A 22,598-nucleotide genomic window follows, 5' to 3' on the forward strand; every position below is an offset into this window, starting at 1 on the left:
CAATGAGGACAGATTTGAAAAAGCCCCATCAAAGACAGAGACAGTAACCCAGGCGGGAGCTACGTCCAGACTTCAGATTCTCTCTTCTCTGCCATCCGCCTGAAAACCGTGATCTTACATACTTTGGTCTCTCCTCAACAGCCCTCTCTCCTCTGTGTATTCCATGCTTAGCAGAAATGAAAGAGACAGTACTAAAGGTAAGCAGGACAGGTTAAGGCAGGACTCTGACCAGGGCTTAGGAACTTCTGGGAAGTGGGAGTGACCACACTTAATGATGATTCTTAGCTAAGGAATCCTTAGCTAAGTCATGGACAGAGATACACAGAGATGGAAACGGGGGTCAAATATGTTTTAAACATACCAATGGTTTTGCATTTAACATACTGTTGGTGCCAATGGTGACTACTATCCCAGATCAGCATTCACAAAAGTGTGGCAATGACTTGCCTGAATGCGGGGGTCTTCCATGAGCAAACAACTTCTTTGCTGTTCAATTTGGTTCTCTCAGGGTGGCCAAGACTATGAGGTTTAGGAAGCAGCACCCAGCTGACTTTCTATTGCAGTAGTATTCTACACCTGATGTGAAGAGCTGACTCACCGGCAAAGACCTTGAGGCTGGCAAAGACTAACAGCAAGAGGAGAAGGGGATGACAGAGGATGAGATGGTTGGATGGCATCACCCACTCGATGGACATGAGTTTGAGTAAGCTCCAGGAGATAGTGAAGGACAGGGAAGCCTGGCGTGCTGCAGTCCATGGGGTTGCAAAGAGTCGGACATGACTCAGTGACTGAACACCACCACCCGTCTTTCTTAAAGACATCAGTAATCTTCAAAACTCCATAAATAAACCTCTCCAAATCACTGGACTTGCATACATTAAGAAATAAAAGTTTTAGTTTTCATATACTGAGTGAAGAAGAAAAGTCTTCCAAAAGATATGAGCTGAAATAAAATGAAGTTCAAGTTGCAGTTGAACAGGGGAAAAACATTGGGGTTTTTTTCAATGGTCACAGCCAATCTCCTCTGGGAAAGCTTATGATTAGTAGCATTTATTCTAATGCCAGGACAAGTGAGATTAGAGCGGCAACGTATTGCGTTTTTACTTCTAATTAGAGAGGGATATTGTGAGCTCACATACAGGCTTATGCGGAAATGGTTAAAACAAAAATTCCTACAACTCGTTAACTTCAATTTAGTCACCTGAAATGATGCCAAGAAACTAGCAACTTTCTTAGGACTACTTTCCTAGTAAAAAGTGAATTATGCTGCTCAAATCATATGCTTCAGTTAATCATTTAAAATCTATCTATCAAACAGGAATTTTGAGTACTTTATATGTGCAGGTTCTGACAACCAGAAACATTTGTTCTAACTCATAAACATTTGCCAAAGTAAAGTAGATCTACAAATCCATCAACAATTATGTCAGTGTTACAATAATTATAAATTATCCGAAGCAACCTAATACAGGTTTAGGTTGGATAAAGAAAATTGAAGTAAAAAGTGATGAGATGCATTTCAATTCCTCCCACATACACTGCTAACTACTAACAGAAAGCTTTAAACTTCTACCTGAAGATCCACAGTTGGAGCAACCTGATGGAGGCCCTCCCTTTAGACAGCGCCTGGCACACTGTGACCCGCCCGCCCGCCCTCGCCCCAGACCCAGCTCGCTCCCCGTCATCCATTAAGGCTGACCATACTTTCATATCCCATATTCTTCTCCAGTTTTTCTAATTTGTACCTCCCCCTTTTAAAACATGGAGCGCTTCGTGGATCTGTGTGCCATCCTTACTCAGGGGCCATGCTAATCTTCTCTGCATCATTAGTGAATGTGCTGCCAAAATGATTACACTCTTTTCCTTTATTTGTTTCTTTATCCTTTATTTCTTATTTCTATCCCGCTATCTAAAAAGCACTTCACTTTCTCAGGACTTCCCCAGCGGTCCAGTGGTTAAGAATCCGCCTGGTGACACAGGGGCTGCGGGTTCACTTGATGGTCGGGGGAACAAAGATCCCACACGTCCTGGACGTGCACAGCTAAGCCCGGGTGCCACCGCTATCGAGCACGCGCCCCAGAGTCCAGGAGCCGCAACTGCGGAGGCCCTGGCGCCCTGGAACCCCCGCACCACGACAAGAGGAGCCCGCGCCTTGAGAGGCCCGGCGCTGCCACAGGGAAAAAGCCCTCACAGCAACAAAGGTCCAAAATAAATAAATAAAATATTTACTTATTTAAAATAAAAATTAATAAATAAAATAAACAAATAAAAATTAAATAAAAAACAACACTAGACCAAATGAACTGCTAAAGTTCCTACCAGCTCTAATAATGGATAGTTCTATAAGTCTAAGGATTTACTGAAGTTATTCAAGTGGGGCCAACCAAGGAAAGCCAACAATGGTGTATCACATCCAACAAGAGCAAAGCCCATTAACCTGTCAATCAAGGAGAAACGTCACTGACAGGCACGGTTGCATGGCATCACCAACACAACGGACATGAGTCTGAGTAGGCTCTGGGAGTTGGTGATGGACAGGGAAGCCTGGCATGCAGCACTCCATAGGGGCGCAAAGAGTCAGACACGACTGAGTGACTGAACTGAACTGAATGTAATTTCAAAGTTAGTGATAAGCTTAGAGAGATTTTCACTTTAAACTACTCTATTAAATACAAAACTAGACTTAAGATATTTATTTAAAGATTACTGAATATTCACTGGAAGGACTGATGCTGGAGCTGAAACTCCAACACTTTGGCCACCCGATGCAAAGGGCTGACTCATTTGAAAAGACCCGGATGCTGGGAAAGACTAAAAGTGGGAGGAGAAGGGGACAACAGAGGATGAGATGGTTGGATGGCATCACCGACTTGATGGACATCAGTTTGAGGAAGCTCTGGGAGACAGTGAAGGACTGGGAAGCCTGGTGTGCTATGGTTCATGAGGTCGCAAAGAGTCAGAGGCACGAGTGGGCAACTGAACAACAAATTCATAATCCTCAACTACAGGAACCAACTCAGCTCAATAAATAAATGTTTTGAACAGAAACTGTTCTCATTGTTTCTTTACTTACATTATGATTCCCTGGAAGAGGGCATGGCAACCCACTCCAGTATTCTTGCCTGCAGAATCCCAACCACAGAAGCCTGGCAGGCCATGATGCATAGGGTCACAAAGAGACACGACTGAAGCAACTTAGGGTAACTACAACAAAGTTAATGGTTCTCCGCACCAAGCATCATTATTACTCCCAAGAGGGAATCTGGATTAAGTTTACTGCTCATCATTCCATTTATATAAGCGGGATCATTTATCACACAAGATGTTCTAAAATTTACGTTTCTCACTTTATGATTATCAGGACACCTTTCTGTGACAGTACATGTCTGTTTAAAACTTTTCATGAACTATAACATATATACATAAAGCTGCGCAATTAAGTGTGCCACTCAATGAGTTTTCATAGACTAAACACACCCATGTTACCAGAACCAGAGCAAGAAACAAAGGATACCCAACACCCCCAGAAGTCTGCCTTGGGCTCTCCTAGTCAAAACTTTCCATCTGAGGGTAACCAGATTCTGACTTCTCAAAGCACAGTGTAGTTTTGCCTGGTTTTAAACCTACATAAACAGAGTCTCAGAGCATGTGCTTTGGCCCACCACTGGCTATGGATAGATACAGTCTGTTCATTATCACTGCTCTACAGTATTCAATTACATCGTGTCACAATTTGCTAACCCATTCTGTTGCTGGGCATTTGGGTAGCTTCCAGTGGGCGCTATTATGCCTAGGTAAGTTCTACAAACGTTCTAGTACAAGTTACTTGGTGAACACATGTACACACGCCTGCCGGGCACACACCGAGGCACGGAGCTGCTCTGTCATGAGATGCGCACACAGTCTGCGTCAGGAGACATCGCCAGCTTCCCAGTATTCACACCGATTCATGCTCCCACAAGCTGAGTCTGAAGGTTCTGGTTGCTTATATCTGCACAAACACTGGGTATATTTCACCTTTTTGCTTTCATTTCACTTTTCTTTTTTGGTTCTAAATAACTTTTTGGTGTATAATTTACGTGGAATAAACTGCACCCTTTTAAAGTGTAAAACTCAGTGAGTTTGGAAGCTGCACACACGCACGTGCGCGCGCGCGCACACACACACACACACACACACACGGGAAACTGCCACCACAATCAGGAAACAGTACTGTTACCACCCCCGTTCCCTTGTGACCCTCTGCAGTCCAGCCTTCTCTCTACCCTTTTCCTCTTATCTACTTTGTCATTACAGACTGGTTTGTATCTTCTAGAATTTTACATAGAAATGGAATCATGCAGTACATACTCTTTTGTGTGATTTCACTCAACATAATGATTTTGAAATGTATACATGTTGCTGTATACATGGTTTTGTATGTATGTTCCTTTTTATTAGTGACTAGTCCACTCTATGGATGGTTCACATTTGCTAATCCATTCGCCTGTTGATGGAGATCTGGGTTCTTTCCACTTGGGGGTATGGTGAATAAAGCTGCTATGAACATTCATATACAAGACTTTTTGTGAACTTGTTTTCATTTCTCCTGAGTAAATAAATACCCAGGAGTAGAATGAGTGGATGGTATGTTTAACTTTATAAGAAACTACCAGTTTTACAAAATGGCTTTGCCATTGCACCTTCCCATCAAGAGTACACAAGAATTCCAGTTGCTCCGTATCTTAGTCAACCCTTAATGTTATCAGTCTTTTAAACTATTTTAATCGGTATATAGTGGTATCTCATTATGATTTTAATTTGCACATCCCCACACCTTAATGTTAATTTCTTTTCTTTTTTTTTTGCCATTAGTATAACTTATTTTGTGAAGAATCTTTTCAAACATTTTACCAATTTTCTTAAATGAATTATCTCCTTACTGCTATGATGAAATTTAAGAATTCTTTATTTATTCTTGAAACAAGCAATTTTTTTGTTCTCTTAATGGTGTCTTTCAAAGAGCAAGTTTAAAATTTTGATCAGTCAGCATATAATTTTTTTCTTTGTGATTTTGCTTTCTGTGATCTAAGAAAATTTTTTTGAATTCAAGGTCACAAAACTTTTTCTCCTAAGCTTTCTTTTAGAATTATCTAGTTTTAGCTTTGTGATCTTTAAGTTAATTTTTATGTATGATAATGAGGTATATTTTTTCCCTGTACATGGATACAGTTACTCTAGCACAATCTGTTGAAAAGATTTTACTTTCCCCATTAAACTGCCTTGGCATCTTTGTCAAGAATGAAATTGACTGGCTTCCCTGGTGGCTCAGTGGTGAAGAATCCGCCAGTCCAGGAAGATTTCACATGCCCTGGAGCACCTAAGCCCACGCGCCACAACTAGAGAAAGCCCATGTGCAGCAACAAAGACCCAGCACGACCGAAAGTAAATACACAGTGAACGCCCCACACACTCAGGGTCTACTCCTAGACACCAGCTGACCCCGCTGGTGTCCACGTGCATCCCTCTCTCCGACACCACACCGTCCAGTTTACTCAAGATTCACAGTAAGTCTTGACATCAGGTAACGTTAGTCTTCCAAATGTTTCTCTTTTAAAAATCCCTTTGGGAACTTCCCTGGCTATCCAGTGGTTAAGACTCCACATGTTCTCTGCAGGGGGCACAGGTTCAATCCCTGACCTCCCACGCCACCTGACATGGCCAAAAATAAAAAACCTCTCTGCTTTGTTTTGGGTTGTTTACATTTTCATATGGATTTTTTGAATGAATCTCTCAATTTCTACAAGTACCTCTGAGCATTATTTTTGTTGCTGGAACAAGAGATAAATAAGCTTCCTCATTGAACTGCTCGGAGAGTAGAAACAGGAGAGTATGACAGCGGGCCAAGTCTGATGGCATAACAGGCACTCGGTTAGTGTCAGCTTCCTCTCTTCTCCCCTCTCTTGGCCTTTAAATAAACAGGACCCAATCTAGTAATGCCCTAACATTTCACTAGTGGGTCAATGGCCATGGTAAAATTATTACCACACCAAACGACTTTTGTAAGTAAATATTTGTATTTTTACTTGGATTCGATACTGAAATGCACTTGCCAGAAAAAGCAATTCAGCATATTTACTAATAAACTGTTTCAGGCCACATTTTAGGAAAGCATAAAACCACAGCCAGAACAAAAATTCAAATCTGTTTTCGAGTTCCATATAGGGCCTAATTACATTATTCTACAATACTAACAGAAAATCCTCCTCTAGCAAGATCACAGCGTTCCATTGTTCACAATCCTGCCGCAAGTGGAAAAAGGATTCCTGCTTCCAAACATTGTTTAGAAATACATATAACAAACAAAATATGACTACTAATTCAACAACTAACATGTACTAATTTGAAACCAAACCTATAAACAATCAGAAGCCTTTGAAGTATTTCAGTTTAGCCTAACTGATACCACTCCATGCCATGGAGAGGGATCAGTCTGCAAACACAGGCTACCAAAGGGCACTTTCTGGTGGGCCACCAACACTTCGTGGTAACCCACATTTATCAGATGAACTGATACTTAAAGAAAAACAATAATTTGCTTTCTTTTTCCATGACTATCCAATTGCTTCTTTCAGTATATTTTTTAACATTAAAATGGTCTTAAACAATCAACTTAACTACATACACTTTTACTTGATTACCAGATGAACACACAAAACTGCTGATTAATTCTAAGGTAGCTCAGCTGCTAAACCATTTACTGTCCTAAATACTCTCTTAGCATGGAAGGAACAAGGCCAAAACCTTTCTTTTCATGAAGATGAACGATGACACGGCAGTAACTTCCATCTCTGTTGACTGAGCTGCATACAACCAGAGGCAAACCTAAGACATACCAGGAATAAATTAACTGCAAAATGTTACTTGGGCTCGCTCCCCTCCTGCCTCTCCTGATTGTCAACCGCAGCTCCATTCTCCACTTACACGGGTCTGACGTCAGCCCTGGCGACTCCGGCTGGTGAACTGCCACATCAGGTTCTGTAAACATTGCTGCCGCCATCGCCTCTGTCTCCCTCCACTACTCCTGCCCTCATCTTGGATCTGAGTTCCGCTAACCTCTCATCATGTCGCTTCTGACATGACTTTGCAATAGTATACTAACCCATCCCCTGCCCTCTCTCTGGCCCTTCCCAATTCATTCTCCTCGTGCTACTGCAGGGCTCTTTCTGAAATCAAACGTTCAACATTTTCTACAGAAACAGAAAACCTATCCTAAAATTCATATGGAATCTCAAGGGACCCTGAATAACCAAAATAATCTTGAAAAAGAACAAACCAGGAGACATAATTTCTGATTTCAAAGCTTACTACGAAGCTGCGTTGTGTTGTACTTAGACACTCAGTCGTGTCCGACTCTTGCGACCCGGTGGACTGCAGCCTGCCAGGCTCCTCTGTCCATGGGGATTCTCCAGGCAAGAATACTGGAGTGGGTTGCCATGGCCTCCTCCAGGGGATCTTCCCAACCCAGGGATCGAACCCAGGCATCCTGCATTGCAGGCAGATTCTTTACCGTCTGAGCCATCAGAGAAGCCCAAGAATACTGGAATGGGTAGCCTATCCTTTCTCCAGGGGAAATTCCTGACCCAGGATTTGACCTGGGGTCTCCTGCATTGCAGGCGGATTCCTTACCAGCTGAGCTACCCGGGAAGCCCTACTACAAAGCTACAGTTATAAGAACAGCACAGTCCTGGCCCTAGAAGTCCAGTGCTTAGGATTTAGCACTTTCCCTGATGGGCCTGGGTTCAACCTCTGGACGAGGAACTAAGATCCCAGAAGTCAAACAGCACAGTAAAAAAACAAAACGACCAACCCAGTGTAGTACTGGCATAAAGACAGATCAATGGACTAGAAAGCCTAGAGATAAACCCCTGCAGGTATGGCCAAGGTTTCCCAGGTGATCCCGTGGTAAAAGAATCCGTCTGCCTACAATGCAAGAGATTCAGGAGACGTGGGTTTGATCCCTGGGTCAGGAAGACGCCCTGAGCAGGAAATGGGAACACATTCCAGTATACCTGCCTGGAAAAGTCCATGGACAGAGAAGCCTGAAGGGCTACAGATCACAACAAGAACATAAATGGTCAAATGATTTTTGACAAGGGTGCCAAAACCATTCAGTGAGGAAAGGCCTGTCTTTTCAACACACGGTCCTGGGAAAACTGGATATCCGCACGCAAAAAAAGACATAGGACAAAAGTGTCACAACACTGGGTGTGGCAACGATTTCTTGGATATGAAATCATAGAAAAAATATATAAATACACTGGTCTGTGCCTCCAGTTTCTGGCAGAGCTCCTAAATTGCTCAGAACTTCCTGGGTGATAGACACGTCCTTTCCTATAATGAGGCAACTCTTGATGGGCTTCTGCATAGCTTCAAGATGAGGGCTGACCACCAGCAAGTGCAGGCCACCCTTGGAATTTTCAGCCCCACCCCTCAGCCTCCAAGAAGGGGAGAGGGGTTAGAGACTGAGTTAACGATTAATCATGGCTCCGTGATGAAGCGTCTGAAAAACCCGAAAAGTATGGGGTTCTAAAAGCTTCCAGGATGGTGAATACATCTAGGAGGGAGGCACACCCAACTCGACAGAAACAGAAACTCTTGTGCACGGGACCCTTCGGGACCTCTCTTCACCTGGCTGTGCGTTCCTATTCTTTAGTATCCTGGTAATCTGGTGGTGGTGGTTTAGCCGCTAAGTCGTGTCCGACTCTTGTGACCCCATGGACTGTAGCCCTCCAGGCTCCTCTGTCCTTGGCATTTTCCAGGCAAGAATACTGGAGTGGGTTGCCATTTCCTTCTCCAGGGGAGCTTCCTGACCCAGGAATCAAACCCGGCTCTCCTGCATTGCAGGCAGATTTTTTACCACCTGAGTTATGAGGGAAGCCTAGTAAGTAAGTGGTTTTCCCGAGTTCTGTGAGCCATTCTTAACAAGTTATTGATGACTAGGAGGTAAGCACGGGAACCTCTGATTCACAGCCGGTCAAAAGCACCGGTAACAATCTGGACTTGTGACTGGCATCTGAAGCGAGACTCTCAGGGGACGTAAGCCTTGAGCCCGGAGGCTCTGTGCGGTCTTGTTAGTGTCAAAACTGAATTGTGTTATCGAACACCCAGCTAGTGTCAGAGAACAGCCTGGTGTGGAATACCCATACAGCCGACATTAGAAGAACCATGAGTACGAGAGTAGAGGAGAAATAGAGGCGTTTTTTTGCTGCTCAGACACCAAAAGCAGTCAACAAAAACTGACAAACTGGACATCATAAAAACTTTAAAATTTTGTATACCAAAAGGTAAGAGCAGAGCCAAAAGGCATCCCACATACACAGGAGAAAATATGTGCCAATCACAGATCTGATGAGGGATTAATATAAGAATATACAGAGAAATCCTAAATGCAGTAACAACAATTCAAAGATGGACAAAGGACTCAAACAGACATTTCTCCAAAGATACACAAGTGGCCAATAACCACATGAAAAGATGCACTTGTCATCACTAATTATTAGAGAAACGCAAATCAAAGTTACAGTAAGATACTACACTAAACTGATCATGATGGCTACTATAAAAACTTTTTTAAGGAAAACAAGTATTGCTGAGGATGTGAAGAAACTGGGACTCATGGGCAGTGTTGCTAAGAATACAAAATGGTACAGTCACTGTGGAAAATAGAATGGCAGGTCCTCAAACAATTCAAAATAGAACCGCCACTGCTGTTCAGTCAGAGTTGTGTCCCACACTTGGAGACCTCAGGGACTTCTCCATCTGCTACCGTCTAGAGTTTGCTCGGATTCACGTTCACTGAGTTGGTGGTGCCACCCAACCATCTCACCCTCTGCTGTCCCTTTCTTCTTTTGCCTTCCATCTTTCCCAGCATGAGGGTCTTTTCCAACGCAACAGCTCTTTGCATCAGGTGGCCAAAGAACTGGAGCTTCAGCTTCAGCATCAGCCCTTCTAATGAATATTCAGGGTTGATTTCCTTTACTAAATGACTGGTTGGATCTCCTTGCAGTCCAAGGGACTCTCAAGAGTCTTCTCCAACATCACAGTTCAAAAGCATCAATTCTTTGGTGCTCAGCCTTCTTTATGGTTCAATTCTCATATCCATATATGTCTACTGGAAAAACCATAGCTGTGACTAGACAGACCTTTGTAGGCAAAGTGATGTCTCTGCTTTTTAATATGCTGTCTACGTTTGTCATTGCTTTCCTTCCAAGGAGCAAGGGTCTTTTAATTTCGTGGCTGCAATCATCATCTGCAGTGATTCTGGAGCCCAAGAAAATAAAATCTACCACTGTTTCCATTTTTTCCCCCCTATCTATTTGCCATGAAGTGATGGAACTGAATTCCATGATCTTAGTTTTCTGAATATTGAGCTTTAAGCCAGCTTTTTCACTCTTTTCTCTCACCCTCATTAGGAGGCTCTTTAGTTCCTCTTTCTGCCTTTAGAGTGGTATCATCTGCATATCTGAGGTTATTGATACTTCTCCCGGCAATCTTGATTCCAGCTTGTGATTCATCCAGCCTGGCATTTCACATGATGTACGCTGTATAGATGTTAAATAAGCAGGGTCACAATACACAGCCTTGTCATTCTCCTTTCCCAATTTAGAATCAGACAGTTGTTCTATGTCTGGTTCCAACTGTTGCTTCTTGATCTGCATACAGGTTTTTCAGGAGACAAGCAAGGTGGTTTGGTACTCCCATCTCTTTAAGAAGTTTCCAGTTGTGATCCACATAGTCAAAGGCTTTAGCATAGTCAATGAAGTAGATGTTTTTCTGGAACTTCCTTGCTTTCTCCACGATCCAACAAATGTTGGCAATTCGATCTCTGGTTTCTCTGCCTCTTCAAAACCCGATTTGTACGTGTGCAAGTTCTTGGCTCATGTACTGCTGAATCCTGTCTTGGATGGATTCTGAGCATAGCCTTGCTAGCACGTGAAATGAGTGTGACTGTACACTAGTTTGAACATCCTTTGGCACTGCCCTTCTTTGGGACTGGAATGAAAACTGACCTTTTCCAGTCCTGTGGCCACTGCTGAGCTTTCCAAATTGGCTGACATGTTGAGTGCAGCACTTTAAAGTGAAATGGTCAAAGTGTGAGTCGCTCAGTCGTGTCCAACTCTTTGCGACCCCATGGACTGTAGCCTGCCAGGCTCCTCTCTTTCCATGGAATTCTCCCGACAAGAATACTGAGAGGGTAGAAGACATTCCCTTCTCCAGGGGATTTTCCTAACCCAGGGATTGAACCTGGGTCTCTCACACTGCAGGCAGATTCTTTACCATTTGAGCCACCAGGCAAGCCCTTAACAAAATAAGCCAATCTCAAAAAGACAAATGCTGTAGGATTCTAGTTACACGAGGTAGTTAAGAGTAGTCAAGATCACAGAGACAGAAAATAGAGTGGTGGTTGCCAGGGGCTGGGCCTGAGAGTGGAGAGTTACTGTTAACTGGGCGGAGTTCCAGTTTCACAAGATGAAGCATTATGGAGACAGATGATGGTGTCGGCTGCACAGCACCGTGAGCGTATTTAACACCATCTAATGGTACACTTACAGATGCTTCAGATGGTAAGCTTCATGTTTTTTCTTTAAATTAAAAGTTTTTTATTGAAGGGTAGTTGTGTTAGTTTCAGGTGTACAGCAAAGTGATTCCATTTTATACACGTGTGTGTGTTCAGATTCTTTTCCATTACAGTTATTACAAGACACTGAATATACTTCCCTGTGCCACAGTAGGATCTCGCTGCTCATACTGTACATAGTGATACGTATATGTGTTAATCTCAAACTCCTAATTTACCTGTCCCATTAGACGGTAAATCTCATTATATGCATTTTGTCACAATAAAAAAATTAGGGGAAAACACCTCGCAACATTACGAAGATTAAATGAGATAATGTTACAAGCTTACCACAGTGTGTGGCACACACTAAGTGCTCAGTAAATGGTAGGCATTATCATCATTCCCGGAAGGAGCCAAAGTCTCTCTCTCCTCTGGGGCTTTTCCTGGACAGTTTCTGAGGCCTGAAATACAGACCTCCACCCATTCCGCCCACTGAACACCTCCATAGTATGTAAGACTGAACTCCAATGTCACCACCTGCTTTTCATTTTCCTCAGGAAGGGTGGGACTTTCCACTGTTTGGGGACATATACATTAATAATTACTATTATGTATATAAACTGAAATACCGATTGTCAGACTTCCACGCCACCCGCAGTGTTCACATTCAGAGCAAATGTGTTCCCTATTTTAAGTTACGATTGCTACCCTTCACTCAATGCCTGCAGCAAGTATTTACCAAGTACAGGTAATGTACCAACCGCTCTGCAAAGGCTACCTCACTTTATCCCTGCTGTAACAACTGCCACTTTATAACTGAGAAAACTAAGACACAGAGAGGTCCTCAATGGTACTTTTCTTTCTAATGCAAAAAATCAAGAAAAAGAAAAGGAAAAGTATGTGAAGGCTATCACAGTCCATTAACGGGAAGACATTCTAGGGGCTGCTTATAAATGTCCACAGCTCGCATTTTTCCTTATGCTTAACACACCCGGCCTCCAAGGCCAGCCTTTTTCAGGAAAGTCAGGGTGCTGGGAAACCCCTTTCACAGGCAAGATGTCTCTTTCCTCTCTTGCAGATTTCCCAGCCCACATGTGGACTAGGTACTAGATATTCCTTACTCTGGTCTCACAGTGGGGTGAAATGGTGGGGGAGGAGGAACTACAACCAACGAGACAGCTTTTCAAGACAGGTTAAGGATTCCGCAGGCCTCCAAATGGCCTTCCCCGGTGCCTCAGATGGTAAAGAATCTGCCCGTAATGCAGAAGACCCAGGTTCAATCCCTGGGTCAGGAAGATCCCCTGGAGGAGGAAATGGCAACCCACTCCAGTATTCTTGCCTGGGAAATTCCATGGACAGAGGAGCCTGGCCTCCAAATGCATCATGAAGTGCCGGAAGACTTTCCTCAGAGCTTCCCCCAGCGAATCTGGGGCCCTGGCCCCTGTCATACGGACATCAACGTGGTCACGAGGTCACAGGCTGCCGGCTCAGGGCTTATGTGCTCAAGAGTGAGTTGTAACAGGACTCTGAGGGCAATGACAACGCTTCCATGACTTACACTTTCAGGGCTTAGAAATTCTCAACTTGCAAGGAAGGACCTCCGTAAGTCTCACAACCCTGATTTTTCTCATCTCCTGGAATCTCACTTTCACTGGGCAAGAGAAAATAGACCCTCCTGTCCAGTCCAGAGTGACAAGCACAAAGTGAGGGCGTCAGCCCCGTGCCAGAACTGCTAAGACTCTGATGTAAGCACTATGCATGCCTGCCAGTCTCACCAGCAGAACGGGTATCCATTCATGAGGGCGCACACAAGACTTAACTACTCAGAATGTACAAGAAAAACAAACGGCGCAGCCCGAGAGCCAAGTGCGGAAGAAAACCGGAGCATTCAATAAACCTGGTAAAACTTAAATCCATAAAATTAGCAAAAACTATTGACAACGCATTCACATAAAACCAACGGAACATGCTATTCATAAAACGTAATATTTAATACTCTTCACTCGCTTTTCACTTCCTGCAATGAGGCTCTGGCACTACCGCTTAAACCAACACCACCCTCTCCTTGTTTAAATAAAAAAGTGCTCTCTGGTTTACGTTTCTGCGTTGACTAGTCCCAAATATTTCTAATACTACTTCATTATTACTGACACTAATTTACATGCCCATATGAAATTTAAAAAGTTGGCAAAAGTTCCAAGAGTACAAGCACATGTGATCCAAGTGTGAACTGGCAGAAATTCGTATGAAATCGACTTTACTTGGAAATTTCAAAATTTAAGAGCTGATTCATTCAATTAATAAACATACTGGGTAGCAAGTATGGGCAGAGAATAGAGTCTACAAAATTTTCAGCAATCCATGTCATTCATTTAGCAATAATTATTGTATGTCTCCTGTATGCCAGGGGCTGGGGGTCAACAGTGAACAAAACAGTCTGACTCTCATGAAGCTTACATTCTAGGGTGGGGGGACAATCAAGTAAAGAAGCAGACTGCAAATTTCAGATGGTGATATGAGTTATTAAAAATTAGTGATGCGATGGATAACTAGACAGTGCATATGGGTGGCAGCAGCAGGAGTAAGAATGGAGGCCAAAGGGAAAAGTAAATGTGAGCGGGAGCGAGGGAAAGAAAGGAGTGGGAAAGAAGACAGAAACAGACGTGCCACGAGCAACGCCTGCCGCGCCGGGTACAGGCAGGCGTGCGCTTTGTTTCCGTGATTCAACAGGCTCAATACACCAGGTCAACCATATTAGGAATCTTCTACCCCACACACTCCTATTACACGCAAATAAATAGGTATTTGAAATCCAGAATATGGGAGAAATAAAATTGCTTTCCCTATGATAGGAAAGGGAGGGGGTATTTATAAAAAAAAGTAGCTCTTACTATAGGACAATTTATATGAGAACATCACTCAAGATTCAGAGTAAATCCCTGAAGAACAGTTTTCTTAAAAAACCTGTGCCTAAAGTACGATCAGTGCAAAGAAACAGAGGAAAATAATAGAAGGGGAAAGACTAGAGAATCTTCAAGAAAACCAGAAATACCAAGAGGACATTTCATGCAAAGATGGGCTCCATAAAGGACAGAAATGGTATGGACCTAACAGAAGCAGAAGATATTAAGAGGTGGCAGGAATACGCAGAAGAACTATACAAAAAAGATCTTCACGACCCAGATAATCATGATGGTGTGATCACTCACCTAGAGCCAGACATCCTGGAATGTGAAGTCAAGTGGGCCTTAGAAAGCATCACTAGGAACAAAGCTAGTGGAGGTGATGGAATTCCAGTGGAGCTATTTCAAATCCTGAAAGATGATGCTGTGAAAGTGCTACACTCAATATGCCAACAAATTTGGAAAACTCAGCAGTGGCCACAGGACTGGAAAAGGTCAGTTTTCATTCCAATCCCAAAGAAAGGCAATGCCAAAGAATGCTCAAACTACTGCACAATTACACTCATCTCACACACTAGTAAGGTAACGCTAATAAAATAATGCTAGTAAAGTAATGCTCAATATTCTCCAAGCCAGGCTTCAGCAATACGTGAACCGTGAACTTCCTGACGTTCAAGCTGGTTTTAGAAAAGGCAGAGGAACCAGAGATCAAATTGCCAACAACCGCTGGATCATGGAAAAAGCAAGAGAGTTCCAAAAAAACATCTATTTCTGCTTTATTGACTATGCCAAAGCCTTTGACTGTGTGGATCACAATCAACTGTGGAAAATTCTGAAAGAGATGGGAATACCAGACCACCTGACCTGCCTCTTGAGAAACCTGTATGCAGGTCAGGAAGCAACAGTTAGAACTGGACATGGAACAACAGACTGGTTCCAAATAGGAAAAGGAGTATGTCAAGGCTCTATATTGTCACCCTGCTTATTTAACTTATATGCAGAGTACATCATGAGAAACCCTGGGCTGGAAGAAGCATAAGCTGAAATCAAGATTGCAGGGAGAAATATCAATAACCTCAGATATCCAGATGACACCACCCCTATGGCACAAAGTGAAGAGGAACTAAAAAGCCTCTTGATGAAAGTGAAAGTGAAAAGTGAGAAAGTTGGCTTAAAGCTCAACATTCAGAAAACGAAGATCATGGCATCCGGTCCCACCACTTCATGGGAAATAGATGAGGAAACAGTGGAAACAGTGTCAGACTTTATTTCGGGGGGCTCCAAAATCACTGCAGATGGTGACTGCAGCCATGAAATTAAAAGACGCTTACTCCTTGGAAGGAAGGTTGTGACCAACCTAGATAGCATATTCAAAAGCAGAGACATTACTTTGCCAACAAAGGTCCGTCTAGTCAAAGCTATGGTTTTTCCTGTGGTCATGTATGGATGTGAGAGTTGGACTGTGAAGAAGGCTGAGTGCCAAAGAATTGATGCTTTTGAACTGTGGTGTTGGAGAAGACTCTTGAGAGTCCCTTGGACTGCAAGGAGATCCAACCAGTCCATTCTGAAGGAGATCAGCCCTGGGATTTCTTTGGAAGGAATGATGCTGAAGCTGAAACTCCAGTACTTTGGCCACCTTATGCGAACAGTTGACTCACTTGAAAAGACTCTGATGCTGGGAGGGATTGGGGGCAGGAGGAGAAGGGGACGACAGAGGATGAGATGGCTGGATGGCATCACTGACTCGATGGACGTGAGTCTGAGTGAACTTCGGGAGTTGGTGATGGACAGAGAGGCCTGGCGTGCTGCAATTCATGGGGTTGCAAAGAGTCAGACACGACTGAGCGACTGAACTGAACTGAAAGTACATGCTTACAAAAGCTCTTTAACTCAGCTGTACAATATCTAGGCTACACATGAGCAATGGAAACAGTCATTTTTCACTCTGCTGCTGCTAAGTCGCTTCAGTCCTGTCCGACTCTGTGCGACCCCATAGACGGCAGCCCACCAGGCTCCCCCGTCCCTGGGATTCTCCAGGCAAGAACACTGGAGTGGGTTGCCACTGCCTTCTCCAATGCATGAAAGTGAAAAGTCAAAGTGAAGTTGCTCAGTCCTGTTCAACTCCTAGTGACCCCATGGACTGCAGCCCACCAGGCTCCTCCGTCCATGGGATTCTCCAGGCAAGTGTACTGGAGTAGTGTGTCATTACCTTCTCCGATTTTTCACTCTACCCTGTGTAAACAGCTGGTGGGAACCTGCAGCACAGCACAGGGAGCTCGCTGGGGGCTCTGTGGGGACCTGGCGGTGGGGCTGGGGGGAAGGGAGGGGCAGGAGGGTGGGGATACAAGCACATGTACAGCTGATGAGCTTCACTGTAAAGCAGACACGAATGCAACACTGTAAAGCAATTATACTCCAATTAAAAACAGAAAAAAGCAACAACAGTTCATGGCAAAAAAAAAATAATAATAATAATAAAACATTCATTTTTCAGCAAACCAGTGGGAAAAGACTGAAAACACTTAGGTAGAAGGAGCCAAACAGAGCAGTGCTCACCAAGGGAGCTGTCCTTCACCGTGACCTCCCTTCAGGCCCTTTCAAGGCAGAAAATACGAAAGTATCCACATGCAGCTGAGAGCCTGCCTTGGCCCTTCTTCCCTACCTACGTCTTCCACCAAACCTCTATCTTATGGCAGGCTGCCATTCCCTGAGTCTCCATCTCCATTTTGAAGTATCAGAAAAGCAGGCAGCCAAAGAGGTTTCAAGAGTTCTATAATCTCACTGCCTATAGGAATAAAAACTAAAACACTCACGACAGAAGAGCGTTCATCCCCCAGTCTCAATCCTCTTAGACGGAAGCCTCCCAGAATTACACTTCCACTCTGCATTTCTCATATACCCTTACTTGAAGTCCATTACTTAAGGGATAGCTCCTCAAAATCTGAACTCAGCTTCTCCCTCAAAATTAAAAACCTCTTCAAGGGGCTTCCCTGGTGGCTCAGTGGTAAAGAGTCCGTCCGCCAGCGCAGGAGACGTGGGTTCGACCCCTGATCCAGGAAGGCTCCACCTGCCGCAAAGCAACTCAGGGCGCGCGCCACAACTACTGCGCCTGCGCTCTAGAGCCTGAGCCCACGTGCCGAAACTGACGCCTGCACGCCCTAGAGCCCGGCTCAGCAGGAGGAACCACTGCAGGAGACCCGCACACCGCAGCTAGAGAGCAGCCCCTGCTCACCGCAACCAGGGAGAAGCCTACGTAGCAATAAAACCCTGCGCAGCCAAAAACACACAAGTAAAATCTTTAAAAAAAAAAAAAAAAAGAAAGAAAAAAAAACCCCTCTCAACCTCATCATTCTCAAACAAATCCGACCATGTAAGCAGAAAAACCCCCAAAATCATGAGCTTTTCTTCCCCCTCCAGTCTCTCTCCTGCCATCTCACACGGTCAGTTACTAAGACCCAGATGTAACTGAGTGGAATGAGGTGCACATGCACCCCTCCTGCTTTTCTTCCAATTTCTGATCAATGACATCAACCAAGTTCTAACCTTGGAGTCATCCTTATTATAAGAAACAGAATGTGACAAAGTTAACCCAGTTGGAGAGAAGATAAAGAAAACAGCATTTATTAAGTTCCTGGTATGTACCTGGCACTGTGATGGCCTAGGAGGTGGGTATTACTATCTCCATTCCATAAATGGAGGGAAAAGTTCGTGAAGTTTCTCAAATACACCCACTCCTTTCTGGTCTAACAGTTCAGACTTTTCACTTCACATTCGCAGCTTTTTCTACTCCTGATTTGCTCTGTATAAAACACTGCCAGAACAATCATAGCAAAATTCCATTCACATCACATCAGTTCCCTGTTAAGGGCAGTGAAATGCCTTCTGCTTCTCTGCTTGCCCACTGGCTGGCCCGCAGCTCAGCATGTATGTGTTAACTAGCTCACAGTCCCCCACCAGCCTCACCTTACTGAGCCCTGGGAGCAGAAAGTAACAGATTTTAAAGACAGAGGTGGTGAATATGCAGAATGCATGTGAAAAAGCCAAAGGCAACTCAAAACACTTCAAGAAAAAGTAGAATCTCCCTAAGATATTTCACAGTTCTGACTCCACTCAAGCCAGCCTTCTTTAGGGAGGAGTGGGTGCTAAAATCGGAACACCAGGGTGCTAACCCCAGCTCCTCACTTCTAGCCACTTAACCTCTCCCTGCCTCAGTTTCCTCCTCCATAAAAGTTTAACCAGCCTTTGCTCAAGTTCTTCCACTCTCCCTAACTATCCAAGTTATTATCCAAAGCTCTGCTAAAGGCCCATTTCTCCCAACCTACCACTGCACTTACCTGATTCATAATAACAGCTCTACAGCAAAGAATTGGAATAATTCATTTTAATCTTCATCTGTAATTACATATCACCATGCTTCACTTGGGCTTCCCTTGTGGCTCAGCTGGTAAAGGATCCGCCTGCAATGCGGGAGACCTGGGTTCGATCCCTGGGTTGGGAAGATCCCCTTGAGAAGGGAAAGGCTCCCTACTCCAGTGTTCTGGCCTGGAGAATTCCACGAACTGTATAGTACACGGGGTCGAAAAGACTCAGACACAGCTGAGCGTCACTTCATGCTTCATTTAATTATTCCACCTGTGTGCCCCACCCCCACGTCCCACTCATGAATGACACACACTCCTCACCGCCTCAGGTGATCGTCAGTGTGTGTGCACGCTCAGTCAGGTCAACTCTGTGATCCCGTGGACCGTCGCCCGCCAGGCTCCTCTGTCCATGGGATTGTCCAGGCAAGAATACTGGAGTGGGCTGCCATTTCCTCCTCCAGGGGATCTCCCCAACCCAGTGATCAAACCCATGTCTCCTGCATCTCCTACGTCGGCAGGCAGATTCTTTACCACTGAGCCACCTGAGAAGCCTGATCATCAGTGGCATAATACTAACATCAACAATTATTACTATCGCTATTTACTGACTACATAGTAAGTGCCAGGCATTGTGCAAATATCTTGTATACTTTTCTGTCCTTCAACATTCAGCAACCTTTTAGGTAAATCTGTCTCTTAATCCCCATTTCACAGTTAAGCCTCTACATAAACTCACTCATTTAATTCTCAAAACAACTCTGTAAGACAGTAATAATATTATGGCCAATTTACTCAATACAAATTAGGAAGCAGGCACAGAGAGGTTAAATAACTTGCCCCAAATCACACAGCTGGTAAGTGGTGAACTGAAAGCTGTGATAAATTCACTTACTGACTCATTCTCAACATTTTTTATTAAGCACTCTTCTGGGGGCTGAAGCTACAACAGTGAATGAACCAGGAAACATCCCTGCTTACAGTTTTATTTCTTTTCCAATATTTTCATTCAATAGCACAATCCTAAATCCTCTTAAATACTCTTTTTAAGATTTTCATACAAAAATATCGAATTCAGGTAATAAAAGTATTGAAGAAAAGCATGGGACGTGAAGCCAAAATACCTCGGTTAAATTCCCAACTTTGCCATTGATTAGGCCCTGATCAATGGGCTTTCCTCATAGCTCAGTTGGTAAAGATTCTGCCTGCAATGCAGAAGACCCGGTTTCAATATCTCTGTCAGGAAAACCCCCTGGAGGAGGGCATGGCAACCCATTCCAGTGTTCTTGCCTGGGAAATCCCATGGACAGAGGAGCCTGGTGGGGTACAGTCCACGGGGTCACAAAGAGTCGGACACGACCGAGCAATTAAACCACCACCAGGCCCTGATCAAATTCCTTCACTTAAGCTGCACACTGAGCACAGAGTCTGGCACTTAGCAAAAGAGTTCTCCTCTCCCCTCCCAGCACTGACTTCACAGTCTGACTTTACAGTCTGTGTCGTCGTGGAGCACATGTTAAAAGGCTACACCAGGTGACAAGATGGGCTCAAAAGGGACCACTCGGCCTCTTAACTTTCCAAGTCAATTCTCCTTCCAGATGACCAGCACTAATGTCTCTGCTTTCAGGCCTCAAACTACTATGAGGCTGATAAATCAGGTTCCAAGTCCCAACCAGTCCATCCTAAAGGAAATTGGTCCTGAATATTCACTGGAAGGACTGATGCTGAAGCTGAAACTCCAATACTTTGGCCACCTGATGCAAAGAACTGACTCCTTATTCAGACCCTGATGCTGGGAAAGATTGAAGGCGGGAGAAGGGGACCACAGAGAATGAGATGGTTGGATGGCATCACCAACTCGATGGACATGCGTCTGAGTAAACTCCGGGAGTTGGCAATGGACAGGGAGGCCTGGCGTGCTGCAGTCCACGGGGTCGCGAAGAGTCGGACTGAACTGAACTCCCCTCCGAGCACTGACTTCACGGAGCGCATGTTAAAAGGCTACACGAGTTACACGTCGGGCTCACAAAGGACCAATCGGCTTCTTAATTTTCCAAGTCGATTCTCCTTCCAGATGAACAGCACCAATGTCCCCGCTTTCAGGCCTCAAACTACTCCGAGGCTGATAAATCAGGTTCCAAGTCGGGAATGGCAGCGACCCACGTGAGGCCTGGCAGAATCTATAAAAGGCTTGCAGATGACCTTCTCGGCAGGCACTTTTGATTCAGCAGGGGAGGAACGTGGCCTCAGAGAGCCGTGACCCCAGGGAGAACCCCCAGCCCCTGGCCCCTGTGCCCCCTGCACACGCCGCTTCCACTCGCAGAGCCCGGCAACTCTCCGGCCGCCTGCCGACGCGACCCCCGCTTCTTCGGGGCTGCTGCAGCTGCACCCCTCCCACTTCGGGCAGCGCCCCCAGGCTCCTATGGCCCGTGTCCCCCAGCCCGCTCAAGTGACTAGGGCCCCGGGGGCCCCGAGCCCCGGCCTGAGTGGCTGGAACAGGCCGCACGGCCTGACCTCTCACCCGCCGAGTGGACCTCTCACGGGGCTTCTCCTCCACCCTCCCAGTCAGCGGGCCCTAGAGCCGACGACTCGGCTCCCGGCGGCGCCCGCCGGACACGACGAGGAGCCCCTCACCTATCTTCACGACGGCGTCCGCCAAGCACCGGTCCCACTTCCGGCCGAGCTCTGACTCCGACATGTTCCCCCGCCAGCAGCAGCCGCTCCAGCTTTCCGGACCGTCGGGCCCCGCGCTCAGAGCCCCTCCCCCACCGCCCCCAGGCAAGTCTCGCGATAGCCAGCCGCCTGTCCCAAGTCCGGAAGGCCGACGGCGCCGGCGCACCAGATATCGCGAGATGATCTGACTACTTCCGTTCTTTCCTTTTTTTTTTTTTTCCAGTTGGTCGTCAAGGTGACGGGTGGCGGAGGCCTGAGGTGACCCTGACCTTGGAGCTGCGCCTACCTAAGGGTTGCGAGGCAGACAGGTTTCCTAGGCGGCATCCAGAGCCTGTCTGGGAAGGTTCCTTTCACTACACCAGCTCCCGACTCCGGCCTTGGAAATTCCAGAGGGCGAGTGAGGGCACCGCGCTAGGGTCTCTTCATTGGTCGCCTCACCTTGGCTTTTTTCTCCTCCCGCGTTCCCTCATTTATTGCCGTGGAGCTCCCGCCGTCACCTCTGACCGCAGAAATTGCCCAGGCAAAGGCCACTTATTGCCAAGCCACAGACGCCTGTGACCTCTGTACGGCATTGGACGCAGCCGCTTTCCCGTTCTTGATCCTCCTTGTCGCTGCCTTCTCTATTCATTTGGCTCCCAGGACACCAGTCTGCTAAATCTCCTCTGACTCTTAAGAGGACCGTTGCCGGTTGCTTCCTCTCCCAGCTGCTTGGAGTGTTGGTTCATTGGATTGCCGTCTATCCTCTTTACATATTCTCCCAAAGTAATTGCAAGCATTGCTAAATTCTGTCTCCTAATCAACCTTCCTATTCATAATTCAGCCTCTTCGCCGGGGTCCTTTAGTTTTCCCTTCCCGTTTCCTTCCTCTAGCCTACCAACAAATACAGATTTGATCCTTTTATTCCTCTTACGGGGCTTCCCTGGTGGTTCAGGTGGTAAAGAATCTGCCTGCAGTGGGAGAGACCCAGATTGGATCTCTGGGTCGAGAAGCCTTGCCTGGAGAATTCCATGGACAGAGGAGTCTGGCGGGCCACAGTCCATGGGATCGCAAAGAGTCAGACAC

At 45.4% G+C, this 22,598-nt stretch overlaps 1 protein-coding gene and 1 pseudogene across 1 annotated transcript in view; both read right to left on the reverse strand.

Moving 5' to 3' along the window:
• The window catches only part of MICOS10 (mitochondrial contact site and cristae organizing system subunit 10), a 37,996-nt gene extending 16,380 nt beyond the window's left edge, over window positions 1-21,616 (reverse strand). Inside the window, exon 1 of the mRNA XM_003585800.4 lies at window positions 21,498-21,616. Coding sequence (XP_003585848.1) covers window positions 21,498-21,561 — 64 coding nt within the window. The 5' untranslated portion in view covers window positions 21,562-21,616. The remainder of the gene's footprint in view (window positions 1-21,497) is intronic.
• Window positions 1,756-1,854, reverse strand: LOC112443618 (uncharacterized; annotated as a pseudogene).
• Window positions 21,617-22,598: the final 982 nt, after the last annotated feature.

This window comes from Bos taurus, chromosome 2, assembly GCF_002263795.3.
Source record: "Bos taurus isolate L1 Dominette 01449 registration number 42190680 breed Hereford chromosome 2, ARS-UCD2.0, whole genome shotgun sequence".
Classification (NCBI taxonomy): Eukaryota; Metazoa; Chordata; class Mammalia; order Artiodactyla; family Bovidae; genus Bos; species Bos taurus.